The sequence below is a fragment of the Triturus cristatus genome, chromosome 1_2 (assembly GCF_964204655.1).
Source record: "Triturus cristatus chromosome 1_2, aTriCri1.1, whole genome shotgun sequence".
NCBI lineage: Eukaryota > Metazoa > Chordata > Amphibia > Caudata > Salamandridae > Triturus > Triturus cristatus.
This window is the reverse complement of record NC_140580.1, coordinates 714994608-715020280: the sequence shown is the minus strand read 5'-3', so window position 1 is coordinate 715020280 and position 25673 is coordinate 714994608. Positions and strand designations below refer to the sequence as shown.

The 25673-nt window shown below is 48.2% G+C and overlaps 1 protein-coding gene across 2 annotated transcripts in view; it reads left to right on the top strand.

Annotated features, from left to right (window-relative positions):
* The window catches only part of CROCC (ciliary rootlet coiled-coil, rootletin), a 435495-nt gene that overhangs the window by 237275 nt on the left and 172547 nt on the right, over positions 1-25673 (top strand). For both annotated transcript variants that reach the window (XM_085608590.1, XM_085608589.1), the window contains 5 exons: positions 10474-10641; positions 11396-11780; positions 19452-19663; positions 20061-20181; positions 22148-22311. In XM_085608590.1, the coding sequence (XP_085464716.1) occupies positions 10474-10641; positions 11396-11780; positions 19452-19663; positions 20061-20181; positions 22148-22311 (1050 nt within the window). The remainder of the gene's footprint in view (positions 1-10473; positions 10642-11395; positions 11781-19451; positions 19664-20060; positions 20182-22147; positions 22312-25673) is intronic.

Genomic DNA, 25673 nt, shown 5'->3' with positions numbered 1-25673 from the left:
GGAACACGACGAGAAAGACTGCGACGCGTGCCAGTCGTTTCGGTTGAAGAAAACCCTCAGTGATCGTCGTCCTCGATGTCACGAAATGTACCAGCAAAGAGGCCGGCCGCCAGACCTCCTCGCAGAAGTGTCCGATCATGACGAATCGCAAGAGCAAGAACAAGAAGCAGAGATGGGGAAGAAGCACGTCTCCGTATCTGACTCTGACTCCGATGCTGAAGACCTCCCCCCGGCACAACGGACCGTGAGTAAAGAGCCTTTGTTCCCCTATCATCACCTGACCCACAAGATACAGGGGATGATGATGATGATTTAGATGCCTATGCACCACAAGATGTACCACAGGATCCTGATCCATGGGATCATTATAATGTCCCTCAACCTGATAATGACCCTTATTTGTACCCATCTAGACCTTCCCCTCCAGATGATAATATTGGGTACATTGAGCACATTAATAGGGCGGCAGAATACCATGGGGTAGACCTCCATAAGGAGAGTCTAGAGGAGGATTTTATATTGGAGACCCTTAGTTCATCTCAAAGGGCTACCCAAACCCTACCGATGCTAAAGGCTCTGCTTAAACATACTGAGGATATCTTTCAGGACCCTGTCAAAGCTAGAATCATCACTCCCAGGGTAGAGAAGAAATACAGGGCTGCACCTAATGACCCAGTCTATATCAAAGGCCAGTTACCTTTAGACTCTTTGGTCATTTCTAATGCTTGCAAAAGGGCTAACTCCCAAACCACAGGGCATGCCCCTCCTCCTGCTAAAGAGTCCAAATTATTGGAGGCTTCCTGTAAACGGATAGCATCAAAAGCGGCTAATAGTTGGCACATTGCAAATGCCCATGCATTACTGACAAGATATGATAGAGCTCATTATGATGAACTCCAGAAGCTCATTGAGTTCCTTCCTGATGAGCATAAAGCTAAAGCCAGCGACCTTATTCAAGAGGCTAAATTAATAACCAATACCTCTATCAGATGTACCTTAGATCAGGCAGATAATGCGTCTCGGGCAGTGAACACTAGTGTACTGCTCCGTACGCGTGCTTGGTTAAGGATTTTTGGGTTTAAACCTGAGGTGCAAGCCTCTATCCTTAATCAACCTTTTGATCCGCTACATCTCTTTGGCCCAGCTGTTGATGCATCTTTGGAAAAGATGAAAAAAGACACAGAGGTTTCTAAGTCCTTGGGGGCCTTACAAACACCTTCCAACAGAGGTTCCTTTCGTCGCTCATTCTACAGGGGTGGCTCCAAAAACATCTCTACAGACAATGCCTCCTCTTCTTACAAGGGCAACAATCAATCGACCTCTTCAAGAGGTTATTTTCGAGGAGGATATAGAGGAAATAACGGCAGGGGAAGAGGCAGAGGTAATTCAACACACACCTCCCCTGCCAACAACAACAAACAATTACTTATTTTCCATACCGCCCAATCAATTCACTCCTGTCGGGGGACATCTCTCACAATTTCTACCCATTTGGAATACGATTACATCTGACAAATGGGTTCTATAAATTATTCAAACTGGTTATTGCCCGGAACTTACAAGCACTCCACCCAATATTCCTCCAAGGTCACACCTCATGTCACAAGAACATCTATCTGAAAGAAACACGTTAGTTAGATTCCTCACCTTAGATATATCCCCAGGCGTCAGACTGGATCCGGAAGATTTTTCGTCAGCAATACCCCTTGCGCGTCGCTAGGCGTCGACTGCGGCTCCGCGTCCGTCGTCGGCGTCGTGCGCCGGGATGACGTCGTCGGAGTACTTAGACGCAGCCCTCGCGCGCTGACGTCAGTTCTTCTTTTTTCCGCGCCAGTAAGCGCAGATCCGGGAGAGCTACCCCTTTAGTCAATTTTTGACTAACTTTTTTGATCCTTTTTGATCGTGTCTCGACACCGGTGCCGGTAGGATGCCTGGGTTTAAAGCCTGTACGGACTGTAACCGATTGATGTTGGTTACGGACCATCACCGCCGGTGTCTTTACTGCTTGGGCCTCGATCACGACGCGGAGTCGTGTTCGGACTGCAAGGCCCTGACCTCGAAAGCTAGACGGGAGCGGTCCCGTAAGCTTCTCGAGATTCGCCACTCGGCTCCGCGCGCCTCTCGATCCCGGTCCAGGAGGAGGTCCAAGGATCGGTCGCGGAGCCGCAGCCGACGTCACCATCGGTCGTCGGGATCCAAGTCTTCGGGTAAGTCGAAGCATTCCAAGAAGTCCAAGAGGCGACATCGCACTTCGGACTCCCCTCGCCGGTCGCGCGACTCGGTCGAGGGTCAGGGTGGTTCCACCCCCGCGGCTCCGGCGGAGGCGCCGCGCCCGTCCCCATACCCTCCGGTCCCTGGGACTGACGCGACGCCGGCGGAAGTCAGTGCCTTCCTCTCGGCCATGAGGAACCTGGCTCCGCCGTCGGCGCCCGCTGGCGCGCCTTCGGGCCCCGCGGACCCGACTGGGCTGCCTTGCCTGCCGGTGGCTCCGGCCCCGGCGCCGTTGACGGCTCCGGCCTCGACGCCGCAAGCGCCCGAGGGACCCGTTCTCGAGTCCCCGTCGACGCCGGTCAACCTTGTCACGCCTCCTCCGCCGGCGTCGACACCGGTTCCACCCCCGACGCCGACGTCGACTCCGCTCGACGTCGTGCCCCAGTTCAGTCCCGCTCCGGGCCCGGCGCCGGGCCCGGCGCCGGTCCGGCGTCGATGGACGCCGAGATCGACGCCGCTAGAGACACATTTTGTCTACCGCCCGGCTCCGTTACTTTCTCCTCTACACCAGGAGTCGGATGATGGGGACTACTGGGAGGGATCCGAGGATCCTATGGCCGCTCAGGCCCAACTGTCCCAGGACTGGGCAGATGAACTGGGGGAGGCCAGTGGTCTGGATACCTCGCCAGACACTGGATTCATCTCTCCTCCGACTGTGGCTTCGGAGGAGGGTGCTGCTTTCTCCGTGGTGCTGCGCAAGGCGGCCGCAGCCCTTGGGCTCGAGCTGCCTGCCGTGGCTGTGAGGACGAACGTCCTCACTGAGGTGCTTCAGTCTGCAGCAAGCTCCACTGAGCCTCTGCTGCCATTCAATGAGGCCCTCACTGACGTTCTACAGAGCACCTGGTCCAAGCCCTCCACAGTTCCTCCTGTGGACAGGAACGTCGCCAGGCGCCACCGCACTGCTCCGGGCGACCCCAGTTTTCTGTCCCAACACCCTACCCCTGAGAGCCTGGTTATCCAGGCCTCCACCTCCCAATCCTCTTTCCCGACCGCCCCGCCGGACCGGGATTCCAAGAGACTAGAGCAGTTTGGCAAGAAACTGTTCTCTTCCCTTAGTTTGGGCCTGCGGTCTTTGAACACCGCTTGTCTCTTGGACCGTTATTCCCACTCTCTGTGGGATGCGGTGGAGGACGCGCTGCCCCTGTGTCCGGAGGAGGTCCGGACACGACTTACCCAGGCTCTGGCCGATGGGAGGGATGCTGCGCGACATGCTATAAGATGTGGGCTTGACACCACGGACTCGCTGGGTAGGGCGATTTCTACCTCAGTGGCGCTTAGACGTCACGCCTGGCTGCGGTCCACGTCATTTTCGGGTGATGTCCAGAGCTCTCTCATGGACATGCCCTTTGATGGCACTCGCCTTTTTGGCGAGAAAGCGGACAGTGCGCTGAATCGCTTTAAGGACTCCCGGGCTACGGCCAAGTCCTTGGGCCTCTCGGCCCCGCGGTCGCACACTTCCACCTTTCGCCCCTTTCGTGGCCAAGGAAGGGGTGCCTCCTCACGTACGCCTAGCCACCAGCCGCAGAATCAACCTGCGTGCGGTCGCGGACGTGGTTTCCGCCGAGGCGGTTCTGGAGGACGACGAGGTCAGTCCACATCCACCCCGGCAGCACCCGCCTCAAAACCTTCCTAGTCCGAGCTTTCATGCCCATTCCACGCCAGTGGGCGGCAGAGTTCGCCATCACCTGCTCCACTGGCGGTCCATCACATCGGACAGGTGGGTGCTGCAAATCGTCCGAAGGGGCTACTCCCTCCCCTTCGAGACGACCCCTCCAGCCATGCCACCGCAGCACCACCGTATCTCGGGGGATCATTTGAATCTTCTCCACGAGGAAGTTTCCGCCCTCTTGGCCAAGGGGGCCGTCGAGCGCGTTCCGAGTCCAGAAGTAGGTCGTGGTTGTTATTCCCACTACTTTCTGGTTCCCAAGAAGGGCAAAGGGGGCCTACGCCCTATCTTGGACCTCCGGAACGTCAATGCCTTCCTCCGGAAGGAAAGGTTCAAGATGTTGACCTTGGCTCAGGTTCTAGCTGCCCTAGACCCCGGAGACTGGATGGTAGCGTTGGACTTGCAGGACGCATATTTCCACATCCCCGTCCTGCCGGCCCACCGGCGTTACCTGCGGTTCACGGTGGGCCCAAAGCACTTTCAGTTTACCGTGCTCCCCTTCGGTCTCACCAGTGCCCCTCGGGTGTTCACGAAAGTGATGGCGGTGGTCGCAGCTCATCTGCGCAGATCAGGGGTTCCAGTCTTCCCCTATCTCGACGACTGGTTGTTGAAGGCGAGCTCGCCCCAGGCAGTCGTCTCCCACCTCCAGACTACGGCGGATCTCCTGCATTTGCTGGGGTTTTCCATCAACGTGCCGAAGTCACACCTGAGTCCCTCTCAGAAGCTCCTTTTCATCGGAGCGGTTCTCGATTCGGCGCAGTTCCGGGTCTATCCACCGGAACAGCGGGTCCGGGATATTCAGGCCCTGATTCCCATCTTTCGGCCTCTATCCTGGGTTTCGGTCAGGCTAGTGTTGCGGCTTCTGGGGCTGATGGCCTCCTGCATCCTACTAGTGCATCACGCCAGGCGGCGCATGCGGGCTCTGCAGTGGGACCTGAAGTTTCAGTGGGCCCAGCATCACGGCAAGCTGTCCGACCATGTCTTGATCTCGGAGGGCACTGCTCAGCAGTTGCAGTGGTGGCTCACGGACCGCGATTGGGTCATGGGCAGAAGCCTCTCCCTTCCCCAACCGGAGCATGTCGTAGTGACGGATGCGTCCCTCCTGGGATGGGGTGGCCATATGGGAGAGGCGGAGATCAGAGGCCTCTGGCCTCCGGCGGAGTCTCGTCTCCACATCAACCTGTTGGAGTTGAGAGCGATCAGGCTTGCACTGAAAGCCTTCCTTCCCTCTGTCAGGGGCAGTGTCGTGCAGGTGTTCACGGACAACACCACCGCCATGTGGTATTGCAACAAACAGGGCGGGGTGGGGTCGTGGACCCTTTGTCAGGAGGCTCTGCGCCTCTGGACGTGGCTGGAACAGCAGGGCGTCACCCTAGTGGTTCAACATCTGGCGGGCTCTCTGAACGCCAGAGCAGACGAACTCAGCCGCCGGTGCATGATGGATCACGAATGGCGTCTGAACCCCGAAGTGGCGCAAGGTCTCTTTCAGCAGTGGGGAGAGCCTTGGTTAGATCTATTCGCCACCGAAGAGAACGCGCAATGACAGCAGTTCTGCGCGTTGGAATTTCCAAGGCGGCACTGGCTCGGCGACGCTTTTCGTCACGAGTGGAGTTGCGGTCTGTTGTACGCCTTTCCGCCTATACCACTTCTGCCCAGAGTGCTGAAGAAGATCAGGCGCGACCGGGCCCAAGTCATCTTGGTGGCTCCGGACTGGGCACGAAGGTACTGGTATCCCGAGCTACTCAGTATGTTGACCGATCCTCCGATACGTCTGCCCCTTCGGGAGGATCTTCTGTCGCAGCAGCAGGGGACGGTCCTCCACCCGAACCTGTCCAGCCTCCACCTCCATGCGTGGAGATTGAGCGGCGGCAGTTGATGCCATTTGACTTGCCTCCTGAAGTCTGTGATATCATTCTGGCAGCCAGGCGTCCCTCCACAAAGACGGTATACGCCTGCCGGTGGAACAAATTTGTGGCATGGTGCACAGCAAAGGCTGTGGATCCCCTTTCCGCCCCTCTTTCTGAGGTTCTCCTCTTTCTTCTTTCTTTGGCCCGGCAGGGCTCTGCCCTGGGCACCCTGAAAGGTTATCTTGCTGCCATCTCTGCCTTCTTGCGGCTTCCTGATCAGCCTTCTCTTTTCAAGTCCCCTGTAGTTACACGCTTTCTAAAGGGCATTACTCACACGTTCCCTCCTGTTCCGTTTGTAATGCCTCAGTGGGACTTGAATCTTGTCTTGACATTCCTGATGTGCGCTCCCTTCGAGCCCCTTCACAATTGTCCCCTTCGTCTTCTGACTCTTAAGACTGCTTTTCTGGTAGCCATCACCTCGGCTAGACGGGTGAGTGAGCTCCAGGCTTTATCTTCAAAGCCTCCTTTTCTGTCTGTTCATCCGGACAAGGTTGTCCTTCGGCCTCGTCCCTCCTTTCTTCCGAAAGTGGTGACTCCATTTCATCTTGGGCAGTCTGTCACCTTGCCCACCTTCTTTCCGCCTCCGCATCCTTCCAAAGAGGAAGAGAGGCTCCACCGTCTGGACCCAAAACGTGCGCTCTCCTTTTATTTGGACCGCACAAAGCAGTTCCGGGTGGACGACCAACTTTTCGTTGGATACGTGGGTGCTAAGAAGGGGAAAGCTGTGCACAAACGGACCATCTCTCGGTGGGTCGTTTTGTGCATCAAAATTTGTTATTCCTTGGCAAAAAAGGACCCTCCTGCTGGGCTGCGCGCCCATTCTACTCGGGCCACTGCGGCTACTACTGCTTTGGGACGGGGTGTCCCTTTGCAGGACATCTGTCAGGCGGCAACGTGGGCTTCGCTACACACGTTTGCCAGGCATTATTGCCTTGACAGCCAAGTCCGGAGGGATGGCTTCTTTGGCCGTTCTGTCCTCCAGGACTTTCTGGTGTGATCTTGGTTCGCAGACCCACCACCGGGGATGGTATTGCTTGGGTATCTATTCTAAGGTGAGGAATCTAACTAACGTGTTTCTTTCAGATGAACAAGTTACTTACCTTCGGTAACGATGTATCTGTAAGAAACATTAGTTAGTTAGATTCCTCACCGACCCACCCATCCTCCCCGTTCTGCGAACTGACATCTAGGGTTGAGGTTATCCTTTTCAGGCCCCTAGATTTTATTTTTGGCACCAGTGTCGGTCTTTGCATGGCTCTGCGTTCCTGGCGCGGAAGGCTATGTACAAGAACTGATGTCAGCGCGCGAGGGCGGCGTCTAAGTACTCCGACGACGTCATCCCGGCGCACGACGCCGACGACGGACGCGGAGCCGCAGACGACGCCTAGCGACGCGCAAGGGGTATTGCTGACGAAAAATCTTCCGGATCCAGTCTGATGCCTGGGGATATATCTAAGGTGAGGAATCTAACTAACTAATGTTTCTTACAGATACATCGTTACCGAAGGTAAGTAACTTGTTCTACGCTTCTAAAGCAAGAAGTTCTTTCGTTATTGCAAAAAGGTGCAATAGAACTAGTCCCTTTCCAATATTCCTCTACTTTCTAATTCCCAAAAAGGACTGCTCTCTCAGGCCCGTATTGGACCTCAGAGAACTCAATCAATTGGACCATTTTCACATGGTGACACTACAACAAGTGATTCCTCTCCTTCAGCACGATGGCTTTCTATCCACTCTGGATCTAAAGGACGCTTATTTTCATATACCAATAAACCCTGTCCACCGCAAATACCTCTGGTTTGTGGTAGCAGGCCAACATTATCAATTCAAGGTCCTACCTTTCAGAGTGACCACTGCTCCCAGGGTTTTCACAAAATGTTTGGCAGTAGTCGCAGCCCACCTCAGGAGACAACATGTTCAAGTCTTCCCCTACTTAGACGACTGGCTTATAAAGGCCAGTTCACACAACAGTTGCCTGAGACACACAGAGAAAACTGTGCAACTCCTTCACCAACTAGGGTTCACAATAAACCAGGCAAAAACACACAAAACCTGTTAAAAGGGCGGCCCTTTAGCGACCCGGTTCCAAAGATAGTACTGACAACAGACGCATCACTAACAGGTTGGGGAGCACATCCCCAAAACCACACCATTCAAGGCATGTGGAGCCCCCAACAGAAACCGCTTCACATCAATCATCTAGAGCTCTCTAGCAATTTGTCTGGCTCTGAGAGCATTTCAAGTTCATTTAGTACGCAAAACCATACTAATTCGTACAGACAACATGACAGCCATGTACTATATTCAAAAACAGGGGGGACACACTCCCTCCAACTGCCATTCATCACAAAATCTATCTCCTGGCAGAACACCTGCCAGGAGTGGACAATCAGATGGCAGATCTGTTAAGTCACCAGACAAAACAGATCCACGAAGGGGAACTACATCCTCAAGTCCTCCTCCCATTCTTCCAGATCTGGGGCTTCCCAAACATAGACCTGTTCTGCTCACATCTAAACACAAAATGTCCAAACTTCACGTCCAGGTATCCACACCCATTGTCCAAAGGCAATGCACTATGGATGAATTGGTCAGGTATATTTGCTTACGCTTTTCCACCTCTCCCACTCATTCCATTAGTGATTCGGAAACTCAAACAAACGTCCCTGGCGCTAAACCTAGTTGCTCCCACATGGGCACGTCAACCATGGTTCACACCCTGTTGGAACTCTCAGTAGTTCCTCATCTAAAACTACGTCTTTCACCCAGTCTTTTCACCCAGAGCCATGGCAAGATAAGACACCCAGATCCAAGTCAACACAATCTAGCGATCTGGCACCTGACGTCCTAGAGTTTGGCTATCTAAATCTACCGCCAGACTGTATGAATATCATCAAGGAAGCTAGGCGTCCTACCACAAGAGCCTGCAATGCAGCCAAGTGGAAGCGGTTTCTCATTTACTGTAACAGCAACCACATCAACCCACTTGATGCTTCGGTACAAAACATTATATGCTGTTTGTTACATCTACAACACTCTAATTTAGCATACACATCTATCCGCTTACATATTGCTGCAATGGCTGCATACCTCCAAAATAGACCGCATCTGTCTCTCTTTCAAGTACCTGTCATCAAAGCATTTATGGAGGGACTCAAAAGAGTTATTTCACCAAGCCGTCCACCTGCCCCAGTGTGAAATCTCAATATTGTTCTCAGCAGACTGATGGGTCCACCCTTTGAACCATTGCACAGATGTTAACTTTAATTTCTAACATGGAAAGTAGCTTTTCTAGTTGCTGTCGCATCACTCAGAAGAGTCAGTGAGATCTAGGCATTAATCATAGAAGAACCTTTTTTGCAGATGCACCAAAACAAAGTAGTTCTTTGGACCAACCCTAAATTCCTTCCTAAAGTCATTTCTGCCTTTCACGTTAATCATTCGGTTGGGTTACCAGTTTTCTTCCCTCAACCAGATTCAGTGGCAGACCGTGCTCTGCACACACTAGATGTCAAACGAGAATTACTGTATTACATTGAAAGGACAAAACCTTTCCGAAACACCAATCAACTTTTTGTAGCTTTTGCTCCACCACACAAGGGCAATGCCATATCAAAATCAGGTATTGCAAGGTGGATTGATAAGTGTATTCAGATATGCTATGCAAAGGCTAAACGAACATTACCAGTTCCCCCTAGAGCACACTCTACACGTAAACTGGGGGCTTCTTTGGCATTCCTAGAGAATATACCCATAGACGACATATGCAAAGCTGCAACATGGTCTACCCCTCACACATTCACAAAACACTATTCAGTGGATGTGTTAGCAGCACAACAAGCTAGAGTAGGCTACTACTCCAACAGATACAGGTTAACCACCGCTTTGGGAGATAACTGCTGTATAGTCTATGCACAAGCATATGATCTACAGCTCATATGTCTCGAACAGAAAATGCTACTTACCAGTATGCATCTGTTCTTGGCATGTAGAGCTGTAGAGTCATATGGGCCAACCCGCCTCCCCGGGTACCTATACCTGTTGCAGTGACATCTTACTTAGATACATACATTCATGGACATCTCCTTCTAACTACTCTTACTGGCTCCATTATCACCCTCTGCGGGAAAACAATCTAACAATGGAGTCGATGTCCATGCGCACTCGCACCTAGAGGAGGAGTCCCCTACCTCGTGACTGGAAAGACTTCTTTGAAGAAAAACAAAGTGCAAACATCCGGACCCAACACTAGATGGCGATCTATGCACAAGCATATGACACTACAGCTCTACATGCCAAGAACAGATGCATACTGGTAAGTAGCATTTTCCATTTTGTATAAGTGACTCTTTGGTTAACTGAGCGAATGTATGGATTTGGTCATTCTGGTTGTTTTCTCAAAAAAGGGTTTCTTTCTTGAAAGGAGGGTAGAAACTTGTGGCTATAAAATATCACCTTCAATCTCTGCATGAAATTGTAATTTGATGGTCCACTCCTTTTGTGTCGATCTGCATTTTTCTCCTCCCCCAAAATCATCTTAAGCGCCAGGTGCAAAGTTCTCTCAAGTGAGAGCTGGGGGTGGATATGCCGAAACCACGCATGCTGTTTACTCCTCTCCGCACTCCACAGGTGAAAATGCTAGACAGCGAGAACACTAAAAAGAGCAAGGAGCTAGCGGAACTTCAGGCCCGCATGTCCATAGATGAGCAACGGGAAGAGGAGAACCGGCGGGAGACCTTCAGCCTGAAGCAGAAGATTATGGAAGCAGAAGCCAGCCGGGAATCTTCAAGGAAAGAGGTGAGTTCCCCATGGTCAGCAGGTGATGGAAGAAGAAGGGTCTCTTGCAGGATCTCACCACCGTGCCCTCAGTCTGTTAGCACACTATTTGCTTCACTGCCCTTCTACTCCTTACCATAGAGTACTGCACTTATGTTTCATAGAGTCTTGCACTTTTGCTCCTTACCATAGTCCTGCATTTCTGCTCCTTACCATAGTCCTGCACTTCTGCTCCTTACCAGAGTCCCTCACTTCTGCTCCTTACCATAGAGTCCTGCACTTCTGCTCCTTACCATAGAGTCCTGCACTTCTGCTCCTTACCATAGAGTTCTGCACTTCTGCTCCTTCCCATAGAGTCCTGCACTTCTGCTCCTTACCATAGAGTCCTGCACTCCTGCTCCTTACCATAGTCCTGCATTTCTGCTCCTTACCATAGTCCTGCACTTCTGCTCCTTACCATAGAGTACTGCACTCCTGCTCCTTACCATAGAGTCCCTCACTTCTGCTCCTTACCATAGAGTCCTGCACTTCTGCTTCTTACCATGAAGTCCTGCACTCCTGCTCCTTACCATAGAGTCCTGCACTTCTGCTCTTTACCATAGAGTCCTGCACGTCTGCTCCTTACCATAATGTCTTGCACTTCTGCACCCTACCATAGAGTACTGAACTTCTGCTCCTTACCATAGAGTGATGCACTTCTGCTCCTTACCAAAGAGTCTCCTCAGTGTAAGTGTTTGTGATTCACAAGGTATATGTTTATATGTTGCCTTTGCAGGTCAGCAGCCTGCACCGGAAGATGGCCGAATTAGAGAACGAGTTCCTTGTTCGTGAGAAGGACCTGCTGGGTAGCTTGGAGGAGGCCCGTGGGAACGAGAAGAAGCTGCAAGATAATGCCCGCAACCTCGAGATCAAGCTGGAAACTGCCCAGGCAGAGGCCTCAGAGCTGGGTCTACGTCTCAGTGCAGCCGAGGGGCGCATTCATGGGCTGGAGGCGGAGCTGGCAAGGGTTGAGGGCATGAAGCGGGATGTGGAGTTCAAGCTGGGCAGCCTGCACTCTGCCCTACGGCGTACACTGGGCATCAGCCGGACAGGGCGCAACCCCAGCCCGGCCATCAGAGGCCGCAGCAGCTCCCCGAAGAGACCTTTCTCCCCCACAAAAGGTAAACAGTGAGGCATGACTGACGTTAGTACAGCATTGGTGCTGCAGTGCGATCATCTGTCTGCAAAAGTGCTAAGCCTGGTTTCTGGAATTGATTTGAATAAGGAATGTAGAATAATGCCCTTAAAAGCAGTCAGATCTGGGATCCGTTAACTAAGATTTCCATGGTTGTTTCTGGAAGGTAAGGGATGTTTATCTTGCTTAATATTGCTCTAATTTCTTACTCTGTCCCCTTGTTTGAAGTGCAAGCAGACTTTGCCATTGACTGGTTTCCTCTCTTGCAAAGCAAATGATAGTTTGGATTTTCCTCCAGACATATGCTACAACCACATTTGTAGCTCCTAGGCAGTTTGTTTTGCTTCGTGACTGGTAGCCAATTATTTATGTCATTTAAAAACGGTATTCTGGAATAAATCTGGTAAGCAATAAAATCAGCTTAATGAAATCAGTTAATTTGAGTGAAAATATAATCTACAAATAATATTAAAATGACCCTTTTATTTATTATGCAGACTATAAGACAAATATGACAATGAAATATGTATTCTTGGCTTTCTATTTATAATACAGAGTGAACCACCGCATGAATTGTTCAAGTAATTGCAACCGGAGGAAAACTCAACAAGCATTGGCATAGCCAATAGATCTTGCCTTTGGAACCTTAGAAGTGTTTAGCCATGCAACAGTTGCATAACTAAATACTTATAAGGTCCCAAAAGCGAGACCTATTGGCTATGCCTAGCGGCCGTGCGGCCGCGAAAGTGAAAGTAATCGCGGTAAAGCGCGGCGCGCGCGCCCGCGCACATGCACTGTAGCTCTAGGCTGGCCTGGTAGCACTTTTTGGAGCCCTCTCAATAAGTCTCGCCAGACCAGCGCATGCGCTGGGTCAGGCGAGACCTAAAAATGATTGGTAGAATATCACAAAAGTCACAATCAGTGGCAATTGTTCAGGGCGGCATTCCAGTCCATCAGTTTTTACCCACGATGCCACTTGAGACAGATGTCAGCCATGTGCAAATCAGCCTTGCCCCTGCTCTCGTAGGCACAGGGCAGCTTGAACTGCTAGGCCAGGTCCTCTTTCACCCAGAACATAAGCAACCAACTTGTTTCAGCCTTCTTAGGCCTCCCCAGTGATATATAGCTTGCGTCCTGTAAGCAGATTATTACAAACGATGTCCTCCCACTGACCTGGTCTGATCACCACGCAGTACTATTTGATATTTGTATTTTGAAACTAATTTCTCGATACACCAGGCCGGAACCTCCTAAGCAATTTAGATCTGGAGTAGTTTAGATCATGCTCTTCTTAGACAGCATTTGTCCATCCTTCAGCCAGAACTCTCCCCAAATCCAGAGCAGGCCATTACGAGCTATACGGACTGGCTTCAAGATTCTTTTGCTAAACTAGTCTTTTACGAAACAGCCTCCAAAAACAGAAAAACTCCCCCGGCCCCTTAGTTTTCTGAGGGTCTGAGGCTAGAGAAACAACGGTGCAGAAAACAAGAGAGGCGTTGGTGTCAAGATTATGACAGCCAGGAGAAATCTCTTTATAAGTTAGCATTGGCTAACTTTAAACACCTCTTAATAAAAGAGAAGAGCAGCTACTATACACAGGAAATAGAATCCGCTCAAGACTCTACTGAACATCTGTTTCAGGTGGTGTCCAAACTGGCGCCTCCTTTGAGTAGCCATGTTAATGTAGCAACTCAAGCATTTTGCGACTCCATAGCCCTTAGCTTTCAGGCTAAAGAGGATCAAATTTACTCTGACTTTAATGCCCCTGTTGCTGCCACAAGTCAGTTGGAATCCAACATTGAGCTATCAGATAGTTTTTCCTTTAGGGAATTTGTGCCGGTATGTGCGGAACAGATAACTGATCTGGTGAGTATTGCCAAATCTGGCTCACCGTTTGATCCGTGTCATCTTCTGTTCTGAAACTGATTCCAGACCTTATTGGTATTAACCTGGTCAATATTTTTAACTCTATGTTCAGCTCAGCCATCTACCCCTCTCAATGGAAAAAGGCCTCTATTATTCTACTACTAAAAAACCATAATCTGGATCCAACGCACACTAATAACTACCAACCAATTGCGCGTCTCCTGTTACCTGCTAAACTTGCTGAAATAATTATGAATGATCAACTGGCCCAATACATCTATGAAAATAAGTTGCTGGATGAAATTCAGTTTGGTTTCAGAAAAGGCCATAATACGGAGACCGCACCTATCAAAGCTACTGATGAGATTAGGTTTGCTTTAGACAGGGGAGGAGTGGCTGTCCTCGTGCTTCTGGATTTATCAGCAGCCTTTGCCACAGTGGATCATGGGCTCTTCATCCACTGTGTTTCTGGGCTAGGCATTGGGAATAAGGCCAAATCTCTGTTGACCTCTTTTTTTCTATCAAAACGCACTCAACTAGTCAGCTTGGGAGACTTAAACTCCCCGTTTTTTCACTCCCTTGTGGAGTTCCTCAGGGCTCTTCTATTAGCCCCACGTTGTTTAACATTTATGTCACCGATTTAGCATGGGTGATTAAATCTTTAGGCCTAGCGCTCACGTCATATGCTGACTACACCCAAATAGTGCTCTTTGTTCATAAGAACGGGGACACTGTTTCGGTCAACTTTCATGATGAAATGTTGGGCATCAGCGCTTGGATGTCTAGACATTGCCTCAAATTAAACTCTTCCAAGACAGAGGTTATAGTCTTTAGAAATCTATCTATGTGTCTGGTCTCCTAGCTGGTGGCCAGATAAACTGGGACCACCCCCTATCCCGGTTACTAAAGCCAAGAACTTGGGTGTCATCCTAGACGACAAGTTGTCTTTTAAATGTCATTTCAACGCAGTGGTCTCCTCTTGCTTTTATGTTCTCAGAATGGTGAACAAACTGTTCCCTTTCATCCCGGCTGATGCCAGGAGAAAGATAATATCAGCTTTGGTTATGTCCAAAGTTGATTTTTGCAACAGTTTTTTGATTAATGCACAGGAAAAGGTTTTAAAAAAGTAACAGCTGGTACAGAACGCAGCCGCCAGGATGCTTTCGGACACACCGAAATTTAATTCGGTCACCAAGGTGGTTAGACAACTTCATTGGTTGCCTATAAGAAGCAGAACAAAATTCGAAGCATTGTGTATTGCCTATAAGGCGATCCACAATATAGGGCCAGAATTCCTGAAGAATTCACTGCAGTTATACACTCCCAACAGACCTTTGTGTTCGTCAGGTGCTAACGTGCTTGTCGTCCCAAGAACTTACAGAACTAACTGGGGCGACAGAAGCTTTGTGGTTGTAACTGCTAAGCTATGGAACTCTTTTCCCTCTCAGATCAGAGCCAGTCCTACTTCATTGTCATTTAGGAAACAATTAAAAACGTGGCTTTTCAGTAAGTAGGCTTTAACATCTAGGCCATGGCCCTGCCTTCTGGAGCACTCAGCGCCGAGACACCTATTGATATTTGTGCCGTTTATAAGTTGTTGTAACATAACATAAAATAACAGTGAGGATCTATGCCTGTGCATACCCGCCACACTTTGGGCATCATACTGAGGAAAAAATGAAGGTACTAGGTGGAAGGCTGTGCAAAAGTGTCAACCACTGGCAATCAGGCCATTGTTTAGTACAGAGACTAGGCATATGTAAATCAAGTTTAGCCAGGCCGGGTCTCTGGTGAAAGGGAACAAAAACGACCCCTAACTGGTTTCATCATACTGCGACCAGTGCTGTGCCTTTCTGGCATTATTGGCAAGGAACAAGCCTGTGAGATATGATAAATACTGAGCTCAGGTTCCTTCTTTGGGGATGCAGTTTGAACTATGGCCGTTAGGTGGCTCCCTACTCCATCCTTTGACATGGTCGATTATAAAATTCTGGTGATCCTTGTGAAAGAAGCAGGAGTTCAAGGAAAGCCTTTGAGATGCATTAAGACTTTTCTAACAGAACACACTTGTGCAGTGCAATTTGGGAAATTCTCACTAAAAAGCAATTACATTAGAGCGTGGAGTTCCACAAGACTTTTCTCTTTTTTACTTTATCACCTTATTCATTACATCTGTGTACTAAACCTTTAATCACGGAATTTGTTTCTAAAGGCAGTAGCACCTTCTCTTACGCTGACGATTCACAGTTGCCATTCCGCTGTGATGGAACCTCTGCATCACGAGAAAAAAAACACAATACAATAAGATTCATAGCTGGTTGGATGAGTGCCAATCAGCTAAGACGTAACGCGGATAAGGCGGTGATAGTCATACTCAATAACAAGGCTGTTATACCAGCTGCTCAGCCAGTGTGATTGTGGTGTGGAATGTTGGTGTGACCTCAAGATAAGGTCCAGTCCAGTCACTATCAATCTAATAGACTTCCATACTTTAAGTTTATTTAGTCAGGGGTAAACGAAAAATGAAAACCTATTGGGCGTTGTGCTTGGTTATGTTTATGTATTTTTGGTATGTGGAAAGGCTGCTTTGCGTGTTTGACTGTTTTCAATGTTATGTCTTGGGGTGGAAAGGATTATTATTGTTAGATCTAGAGAGTTTAGGAGTTGAGAACTCCGATTTTGCGTAAAGTTAAGTTTAGTGTGTCAGAGGTATGAGTTCTAGTGTGGATCTTGTGTATCTCCGGGATTTTGTTTGAGATGACTTCACCAGTAGAAGGCATTCAGGTTTAGCACTATTTCATGTTTGTGGGATGGTGCAGCAATACCACCTACTGTGGAGTTTGTGGGATGGTGCAGTAATATCACCCTCTTTTGTAGTTACGTTTGTGATGATTTGTGGTTGAAGTAGGTGTGCCACCCCATCTATGGGAGTCTGGGTAAAGGGCAGAGTTGATGTTGTTGTTCCAGAGTTGACGTTGTTCCACCCTACCTACGGGGTAAGGGTGAAGGGCAGGGTTTAAGCCAAATGTCTTGTGTGAAGCGTTGTTCCACTCTCACTTTGTTAGGGTGAAGGGCTGTGTTTAAGCTCAAAGTTACATGCGATTGGTGTGTTGTTCCACCCTTAGGGTGTATTAGGGTGAGGGGCTGTGTGTGTAAGCTAAGTGATGCATGTTTGAAGGTTTGTTCCACCCCAACTACGGGTTAGGGTGAAGGGCATTATTTAAGCCAAGGCGTTCACCAGTCATGTGGTTCATTGTTCCTCTTGTTTTGTATTTTTGCTATAGGCGGTCCACCACTTCGCCCCTGTGGTTGGTTTCCTTCTTGCTGTCTTTATGTCAGCCTGGCGAGCTGGCATGTTTGTGGCATTTTGGAGCCTGTTGAAAGATAAGTGGTGTGGTGGAACGTGTATGTTGTGTTCTGGGTAGAAAGGGAGAAGGGATTATTATTATTATTTGCTGTTGATACATTCTTGCTCTGTTGCAATTATTGTGTTGCTTATTCAGATATGCATAATGCTTACAATGTTTTCATCTGTTTATAATGCTTACGATGTTTTCATCTGATTTTCACATGCACTTTTAGTGTGTGTTTCTTGTCTTTATGTGCATAATGCATGCAATGTTTTCGAACATTATCTTTATGCATCTGCATTGCTTCTCATTGATATATGGTAAACACCATGCAAGAGTCTAATGTTATTCTGTGAAAAGAAGGGAGATGTGTTATACCTGCTGCTCAGCCAGTGTGTCTGTGGTGTGGAATGCTGGTTTGTGATGATGCTGTGGAATGTTGGATGAGTGAAGGAGTCATTTGGAGGATGGGCTGAGCAGCAGGATGGCTGCTCCTGGTGGGGCTCTTGTTATCATCTATCGTAATAAACCAACTTATCTAATCTATTTTGCAACTGGACATCATCTTTGTACAACAAAGGCAAACCTGTGAAACCGGCTATACAGGCCCAGCGAACAGGGTCCCGTGCCCCCACTGACCGCCTCAGCCAAAGGCCCAAGTGTTGTCATCAACAGCAATTAACAAGGAAACTACACGTGGAAACAACAGTGGCCCAAATGCCCCTCCCAACTGAAGATGATGAGGAAAATTGCACCCAGTGGCATAACACCGCCCCCACGGTGCGGGGGCGGCGAGCTCCAGGGGTCCCCCTCAGGGCAGTACCCTGGCCTGAGAGCTCCCGAGTAAGTGCGGAAGGGGGCCCCTTCATGCACTTTGCAGGGGTGGGGCCATCCTCAAGTTTCGTTGCGCCACTGATCGCACCTCTCTTTCGAGACTCGGAAAATGCTAGCAATAGCGAGTATTATTTGCAATTCTGTGTATTTGGGCCTGCCTAGCAACATTCAAAAAAGGCTTCAAGCAATTCAGAACGAGGCTGCAAATCTAGTATTTACTCTCCAGAACCACACATGCCACTCCACTTCTTAAACAGCTCCACTGGCTGCCATGGAAGGAAAGGATGCACTTCAACATCTGTTACTCTGTTTTTAAAAACCTGAAAGGTTTAGTACCTACGTTTGTGACTAAAAAAGTAGTAAAGTACATTCCTACACACAACCTGACATCTACTCATGTTAACCTACTTACAGTCCAAATGTTCCGTAAGCACATATCAGGTGGACTGAGTTTTTACAGCACTGGCCCCGGCTATTTGGAACTCCCTGCTGGAAAAAATCTGCCATGTTCATAATTTCAAATCATTTTGGAAAAATTTGAAAACTTGGCTGTTTACGCAAGCCTTTTAAGTTCAGTGGCTTTTCTGACTTTACTTCAGCAGTTATGTGTTAACAAAAGCCCCAAGAAACCACTGGTGAACATGCTGTTTGCAAGAACAGTGAACATAAGATCCAACCAGAGATCCAGTTTAAATTGAACACCTTAGCAGACTGGGTCTTTGGGGTTGCGATTCGAAGATTAGTTTGGAGTCTCTTTTCCTTTTTCAGTCCTTAGTTGGTTTTGGAGTGAAACAGCCTAAGCTGGATAAATATGCATAAACTCATTAACCTCTCTTGAAGTTAAAACTCCTTCCCATCTCCAGATTCATGCTTTAAAACTTCTAGTTCGGAGTCTTTACATGCTTAAATTAATCAATCAGGGGTTTATAAAGCATGGCTACTCAGCCATAAGGCTCTGAAGGCGCTGGGGGGGGAGGGGGCTGCTGATCAGTCTGGGCACATGGGTTCAGTCAAAGAGCCAAGTCTTGAGATCCTTTCTGAATTGCTTCATGTAAATACATACATACATATATACATACAAAAGGAATAGCTCACATTCACACAATGGAATGTCTTCTCATTCTCCAGGGTTCTTTCTCCTGGGGCATAACATAGGCTCCTGTAGCAGAGTGGAAACCCACACTTTAGAGTGCCCCATCTCTGTCTTCAGACTGCCCTCTGCTCCACCTTCAGACTTTCTTTATCTGTGAGATGCCAGAATAGCAGAGGCTGCTTCCCACATTTTGCAGGGGGTGGTGTGTTATTTGCAGTACCCCACTGTCTGTGTCATCCAGTGTCTGTATAAACCCATTATCTGCACTGTGTAGTTGGGTGTAGCTTGACTTGTACTGCTGTAACCAGCAGGGTGGTTTGCATACTATTTTAGCTTCAGTATGTTTTGCATCCTTTCTAGTCTAGTGTGATTTGGAATCTGTAGTTTTGTGTAGCTTGCTGTTTACATGCTTTGTACTCACTTTTGTCATTCCAGGCCTGTGGTTGGTGTGGTTTTGACATGCTTTAGATGAGTATGACCAGCAGAGTCTTACATGTGGTGTTTTCCTTTCCAGGTTTTGACAACACATACACAACTACCACAGATGGACGTGGCAGCCCCATTCCACTGACGGGCACTCCAGACCGTGGCCCACGTCTACTTTCACCTGACCGTGCGCATTCTCCCAGCCGTGGCGAACAGCTGGTGGCAGACATTGACCCGGAGGTGGTGCGTGCCGCTCTTCGAGACTTCCTACAGGAGCTAAGGGATACGCAGCGAGAGCGGGTGAGACCGGAAGGCCTTAAACTTAACCGTAGGCTTAACTGGTGGTGAAAAAAAACTGCTGCATTTTGTTCTGCCTTTTCTCATTGGTTATTTCTGACCCGAGATATGTGAAGAAGGGAATTACTGATCGAGACATCTGGGTGGGTTCAGCTTATGAGCAGCCATAACTATATCAATCTTAGATTCACTTCTGGTGTTTCAGACACATCTTTTTTCCTCATATATTAAGCCTAAAACTGGTATGGTATGCATTTCTTCTTGGACAAGTACAGACAAGGGCAGCTGGCTAGGAAAATCGTAATATAAATGAATATTGTGAGCTGACCTGGCTGCGTTACCCGACTTGCTCTGGCCCTTTTCAGAATCTCTGCTGACAGCCCTTTTCCTCCTCACTCAGGACGAAGTCCGGACACAGGCGAGTACCTTGACCCGTCAGCTGGTGGAGGTGGAGTCAGACCGGGACAGTGCCACCACCCGTCTGCAGCAGCTGCAGAAGGTCCTGTCAGAAAGCGAGGAAGGTGAGTGACCCCAAGAGAGCTATGAAGGGCGGTTTCTCTCACCTGGTAAAGAAGGAAACGCAACACATGGGTAGAGACCATCTCACCTAATGAACAAAACCTGCCTCAAATATGGTGACCAGTTTAAATACAGAACAGAAAGGTATAGAGAGGGGAAAAAGGGACACACCACCTTATTTCACTTTGTTTGGGGATGCATACACTGCTATGATAGTGATAATCATACTTGTCAGTGGGGCCTCAGTGGGACCGCCCGTCTCACAAAGGCTGGAATGCACACAAGGATTGTAACAATATTACCAACCCTTAGTGCCATGAAGTGGGGAAAAGTGGCGTTCCAACTCTCCCGGGGTATTGAACAGCGTCCGCTACTGAGCCACAACGCGATAGACCATATTACTTTGTGAAGGAGCAGCTTGTAGGCCAAGGGTCCTATATATTCCGTGGTAGCAGGTACAATAATATTCTCTATTGAATTTCTCTTTATTCTACACTCTCTTGTAATTGCCTGTAGAGCATGGTAGATAGGACATGTGTATAGTTTAATTTAGGGTGTAAGGCTAGTCTAACTAGTCCGTGAAACAGTTTTTAGTGGAAGAACTTTGATGACGCAGCTATGTCATATAGGGAGGAGCTCCAATCTTTGTTTCATATGGTGTGTTATTGGCTGCAGCTTGTCAGTCGACAGTTTAATAATTGTAATCCAATAAAATTCAGGATTTTGTGTTATTATTTTTAAATTGATGTATATAGATTATCATTTTAATTTTCTAAAGCTTATGTTTTGTTGTATTTATCTAAATTACTTGTATCTGATAAGAAGTGCTGATATAATTCATTTTGTTGTTTTAAAAACTAATACACTTTAATTGAAACTAAAGTAGTTATAGACATTTTTAGAGTTGGACATTTTTCTTGCTAGTCGCAAAGTTGTGAATAGGTACATTTTTTAAAGGTCAAACCAGTCGAACTGGACCAAATGACCACAAGCATGAAAGAACAAAAGGTTGATGAAACTAGGCTGTAGCTGGCTCAGGAAATCACCACACATCCCCCATGATGCTTGTGATAGGACTGGACCAACTGTGAATGGGTGTGACTACTGGCTAGTCTAAAAATCAGTTTGGAGTAATAAGATTGGAGAGTACCCACATACATCCTCGTGATTGGCCCTGTGTTGGAAGATCTGGTTAGGAAGGTGGACTGCATCAAATTCAGAGATGAGGAAATGGTGTCAGGGTGCACTCGCCATCAGCAGAGGACCATAGCTAGCAGAGACGCAAGAGGCTAAAGGGAGTCACAGAGAGAGGAAGTATGATGGTTGCAAGACCTCTGCCTACCAGCATTGTCCACAAAACATCCTGTACATTTCAATTTTCTTCAGACCGTACTAGGCAGAACCGATCAATATTCTATTGTTTGGCGACCCTCTGTCTTCTGTGAAATACAAGTTGCTTTCTTTAATACATAAAATGTATTTCATTCCATATATGGTTCACTAGTTTGCCTAAATACAGACAACTTTTGCTTTGGACTAGAAACCCATTGTGGAGAAACGAACATGCCAGTATTATTTTACCTAGTCATAGTGAGGAGATTTAACACTTTATGTTCTGAAGCTGATCAGCTATCAATGAAAGATAGATTCACAAATGGTTTTGTCTTTAGGTTTGAAGGTATTTTCTTTGAGGGTACCCCAAAAACAACTCCTGCACCTGTTCTATCGTTAGACCAGGACTTTGCTATTTCAAGTATTGTTGTTTTGTTTAACTGGGTATTTTGAATTGTCTGTATTCAGTATGCTGGTAATCCCCTTATACAAACTTTGCTGCAGAAATAATTACTGGGTTTGTCTTTGTCAGCAACACTTGATTTGTGTATTGCTTATGACTCCTTGGATATTAAGCTGCATCCCACACCTACTCTATCCTTCTTGTGAATAGTTACAACTCCTTCGTTTCTGCAGGTAAGCGCAGTGCAGATGGAAAGCTGAGCAGTGTGCAGACCACCTTGATGCTGCAGGAGGAGACATTGAGGCGCAATGAACGGGAGCGCAAGGCTGCGCTAGAAAAGGTGACCAACCTGGAGCGGAGTCTGCAGGCGGCAGACAGTGAGAGGAGGACCATACAGGTATGATTCCTGGTGCTGAGGATGGTGAACAACCCTGACAATGAAACCGCGACCCCGAATGTTGTTACAACGTGGTCGTTACAACAACCGCGTTGTAATAACACATACCCTTACCCCGCAAGTCGTAACAATGACTTGCGGAGGGGGGAGAAGGTGTTGGATTTAAAAAAAGAGTGGGAAATGGATGTGCAGTTGCAATGAGGAGGTGAGTGGCAAAAGGAGTGGGCCACAGAACTATAGGTGAGAGAGGAGAGCGAGGTTATAGCATGGTTGCCAACTAATTAGTAGTTGTAGTGGCTATGAAGATGAATGAAATGGCAGAATGAAACCTGCTAGAGCAAGTCCTCTCAGTAGCAAAGTGATAAAGTACCACGTGGACAGAGCAAGATTCAATCCGTTGATGGAGGCTTAGTGTGAACTCACAGATGTGGTGCAAAACTACAAGGTATTTGGATGAAGGGAACCACTTTTAGGTGAGTTTTGTAGTCTCTGAGAGAAATGTAACCCTAGTACTAGCAAGAAAAAATGACATGGGCTAGGGTGACATTGTGAAAACTTGGCCATGAAGGTGGAGTTCATTGTCAGAAATAGCACACTAGGGAGGAATTCTGCAAAGTTGCAAGAGGGAAGAATCACAAAGATGAGGGAGTACAATGTTAGGTGAGCCCCATAAGGATAGCAGAAGATAAAGGTTAGGGAGAACAATGTTAGGTGAGCTCCACCAGGACAGCAGAAGATAAAGGCGAGTAGACAGCAACTACATATGGTGAAGCAACTAAAGAATGATGGGTGTAGTGAGATGGCAGATGTAGTCCATGCCGATTATAGAGTTGACTGGAAGAATTCCACTGGAGTATGGGAAGTGATCGAAATGGGGCAAGAGAAAGCCAACACGTGTGATTGCGGTGATAAATATGGATCTATATTCAGGGAAGTGGGCTGTGGATAAACGTGGGGTGTGAGTATTTGGACTGAAAATAGTCAAAGAAAAGACGGAGTGGTGGTGAAAATCATCCGGAAAAGAGAACCAATGGTAGGGCATATGAGCAAAGCTCTAGGAATATCAGCAAGAAGATCCCTAAAGAAAAGTAGTATTGAATATGGGCCATAAATAAGGAGATAACATTCATCATTGGGAATGCTAGTCATCTAGTGGTGTTGGGAATGCTATTTTGCAGGCTGTAGGAATGTTTATCATAGTAGCACTGTGTGGTCGCTCTGTGTCCCCTCTTGCTCACTCTTCCTACATGTTTGTTGTTTTTTGTGTGTGCTATCATGTGCTATAGATGATACAATGTTTCTGTTATACCTTAATTCGGGAAAGTATTTTTTGACAGCTTTCTGGTCAAAACACTTTTCGAAGCACCTGTAATAAAACTGTTTCACTTTATACAAATTAGATCCTTCTGCTTATTCTTCCCCCCCCCCCCCACCCCCCTATGACAGTCCAGCGTACACTAGGCCTGGGCAGAGTTCCCGGAGTTCTGCTGTGTGGAATTCCGCAATGTGGCGAAATAACTCCACCACGCTCTGCGGAATTTTGCAAGTGGCGGAGTGCGGTAAGTCGCGCTGATTTTTAGTGCTTGGAGTTTGTCCCGGGCTGTACAATCAGTGCAAACAACACCACGTGCAGCACAAGAGAGTGCTGCTTCTTTCTGCCACCTGAGTAGATGTTTTACTCAAACGGCAGCTTCCTCAACGCTAGCGGCAGGTTCCTTAACGCAAGCAGTCGGTTTTGCAGCGTGAATCCTTTGCTGGATTCACATGTTGTGCATTATTCCGCCATCTAGTGGTTGGGTCCGAAATAGTAATTTTTTTTCTCTGGTTTTTGGCGGTGTCGACCACCATTTGGTGCCAGGTACATCCCCTGTGTGACGTCAGACGGCGCCCTGGAGATCGTTGTGCGTGGTAGCCATCTTCAGATTCTTTTTTCTGACGTTGGGTCCGGAAGCAAGATGGGACGCTCTGAAACATTTTCAGGAAAAACCCAGAAAAAAAGAGAAAAAGTTGAAATTTTGAGTGGACACCACCGACCATCGATATCGCAACCGGAGAGAAAATCAGAACTCCAAGAACATCACCAAAACAGAAGACATCGAGGGTTGACAAATGGTGAGGTAGGGGCCATGGAAAATACCCCCTTCAAATTCTGCCCGGAGTGCCACCACAAGTTCGCACAACGCAACCCACACAACGTGTGCAACCTCTGCCTGCCCAAAGACCATAAGGACAAGGACTGTGAAGCCTGCGCAGTGTTCCAGCCGAAAACTCTCAGGACACGCCAAAAGCAAAGAGAAGCCCACTACGCAATGATGTCCCAGGCTTCGAAGAAATCTTCCCTGAAGGACTGAGACCTTTCCAGTGATGAAGAGGACCAGGTAGTTCCAGCAGAATTGACGCATGAAGGATCGGACGTAAAAATTCTGGAAGGAGACTCCTAAAAAACACAAGAAGGCAAGGGATACAGAGAAGAAGATGGATAAGGTAAGACACCATAAAAATCCGTCGGAACCGAAGGGCCACGATAACAATGCACAGCCTAAGGCCGCCCCGACACCGAAGAAAAAGGTGATCGAAGGCCAGCCGCGATCCAAAGAACCCCACGGAACCCTACCAAGGGACACTGACGAGGGAAAATTGCACAAAGCGCTGAAGACGAGGGTCAAACACAAACCCCCAAATGAAACCTCGACACCATCAAAACCAGACGCAAGCGTGAAAGAGAAAAGATAATCACCGGTCTCCGATGCCGAGAGAGCTCTTGAAGTCGAGAAAAAGAGGAAACAGCTCGAAGCCGAAATGGCGACGCTCCTCCAGAAGAAGAAGGATTCGACGCCTCACTAAAAAAACTTACAAATTCTGAAGATCCCAGTCGCCGAAGCGGACAACGTTGACGCCAAAGGGGCTGAAGGGGAGGAAGAGGAGATTCTCGAGTCACCTCCAACCCCTGAACCTCGCAATGAAGATCTCGAGGACTGCATAGATGCTCCAGAAGAGAAGGAAACCTCCGAAAATTTCGAGGACACATGGAATGACCTCGACACTGAAAGCCCAGAAGAGGAGATATGCTGCTATCCCTCGAAGGCATCCCCACCAGATAATACAGCCTTCTACAGTGGCCTAGTTAAAAGCAGACACTTTTGGAGTCCTCCTCAAAGAGGAAAAGGGAGACACATGTTTCCTTTTAGAAACACTAGCCCCAGCCACGAATGGGACACAATACCTGCCAATGCTACCAAGCATCCCAGACCAAGGCAAAGAAGCCTTTAAGGAACCAGCCTCAAGCCAAGGGGTAACACCAAGGGTCAAGAAGAAGTACAAACCCTCTTCCAAGGACACTAAGTATATTCAGGGGAACACAG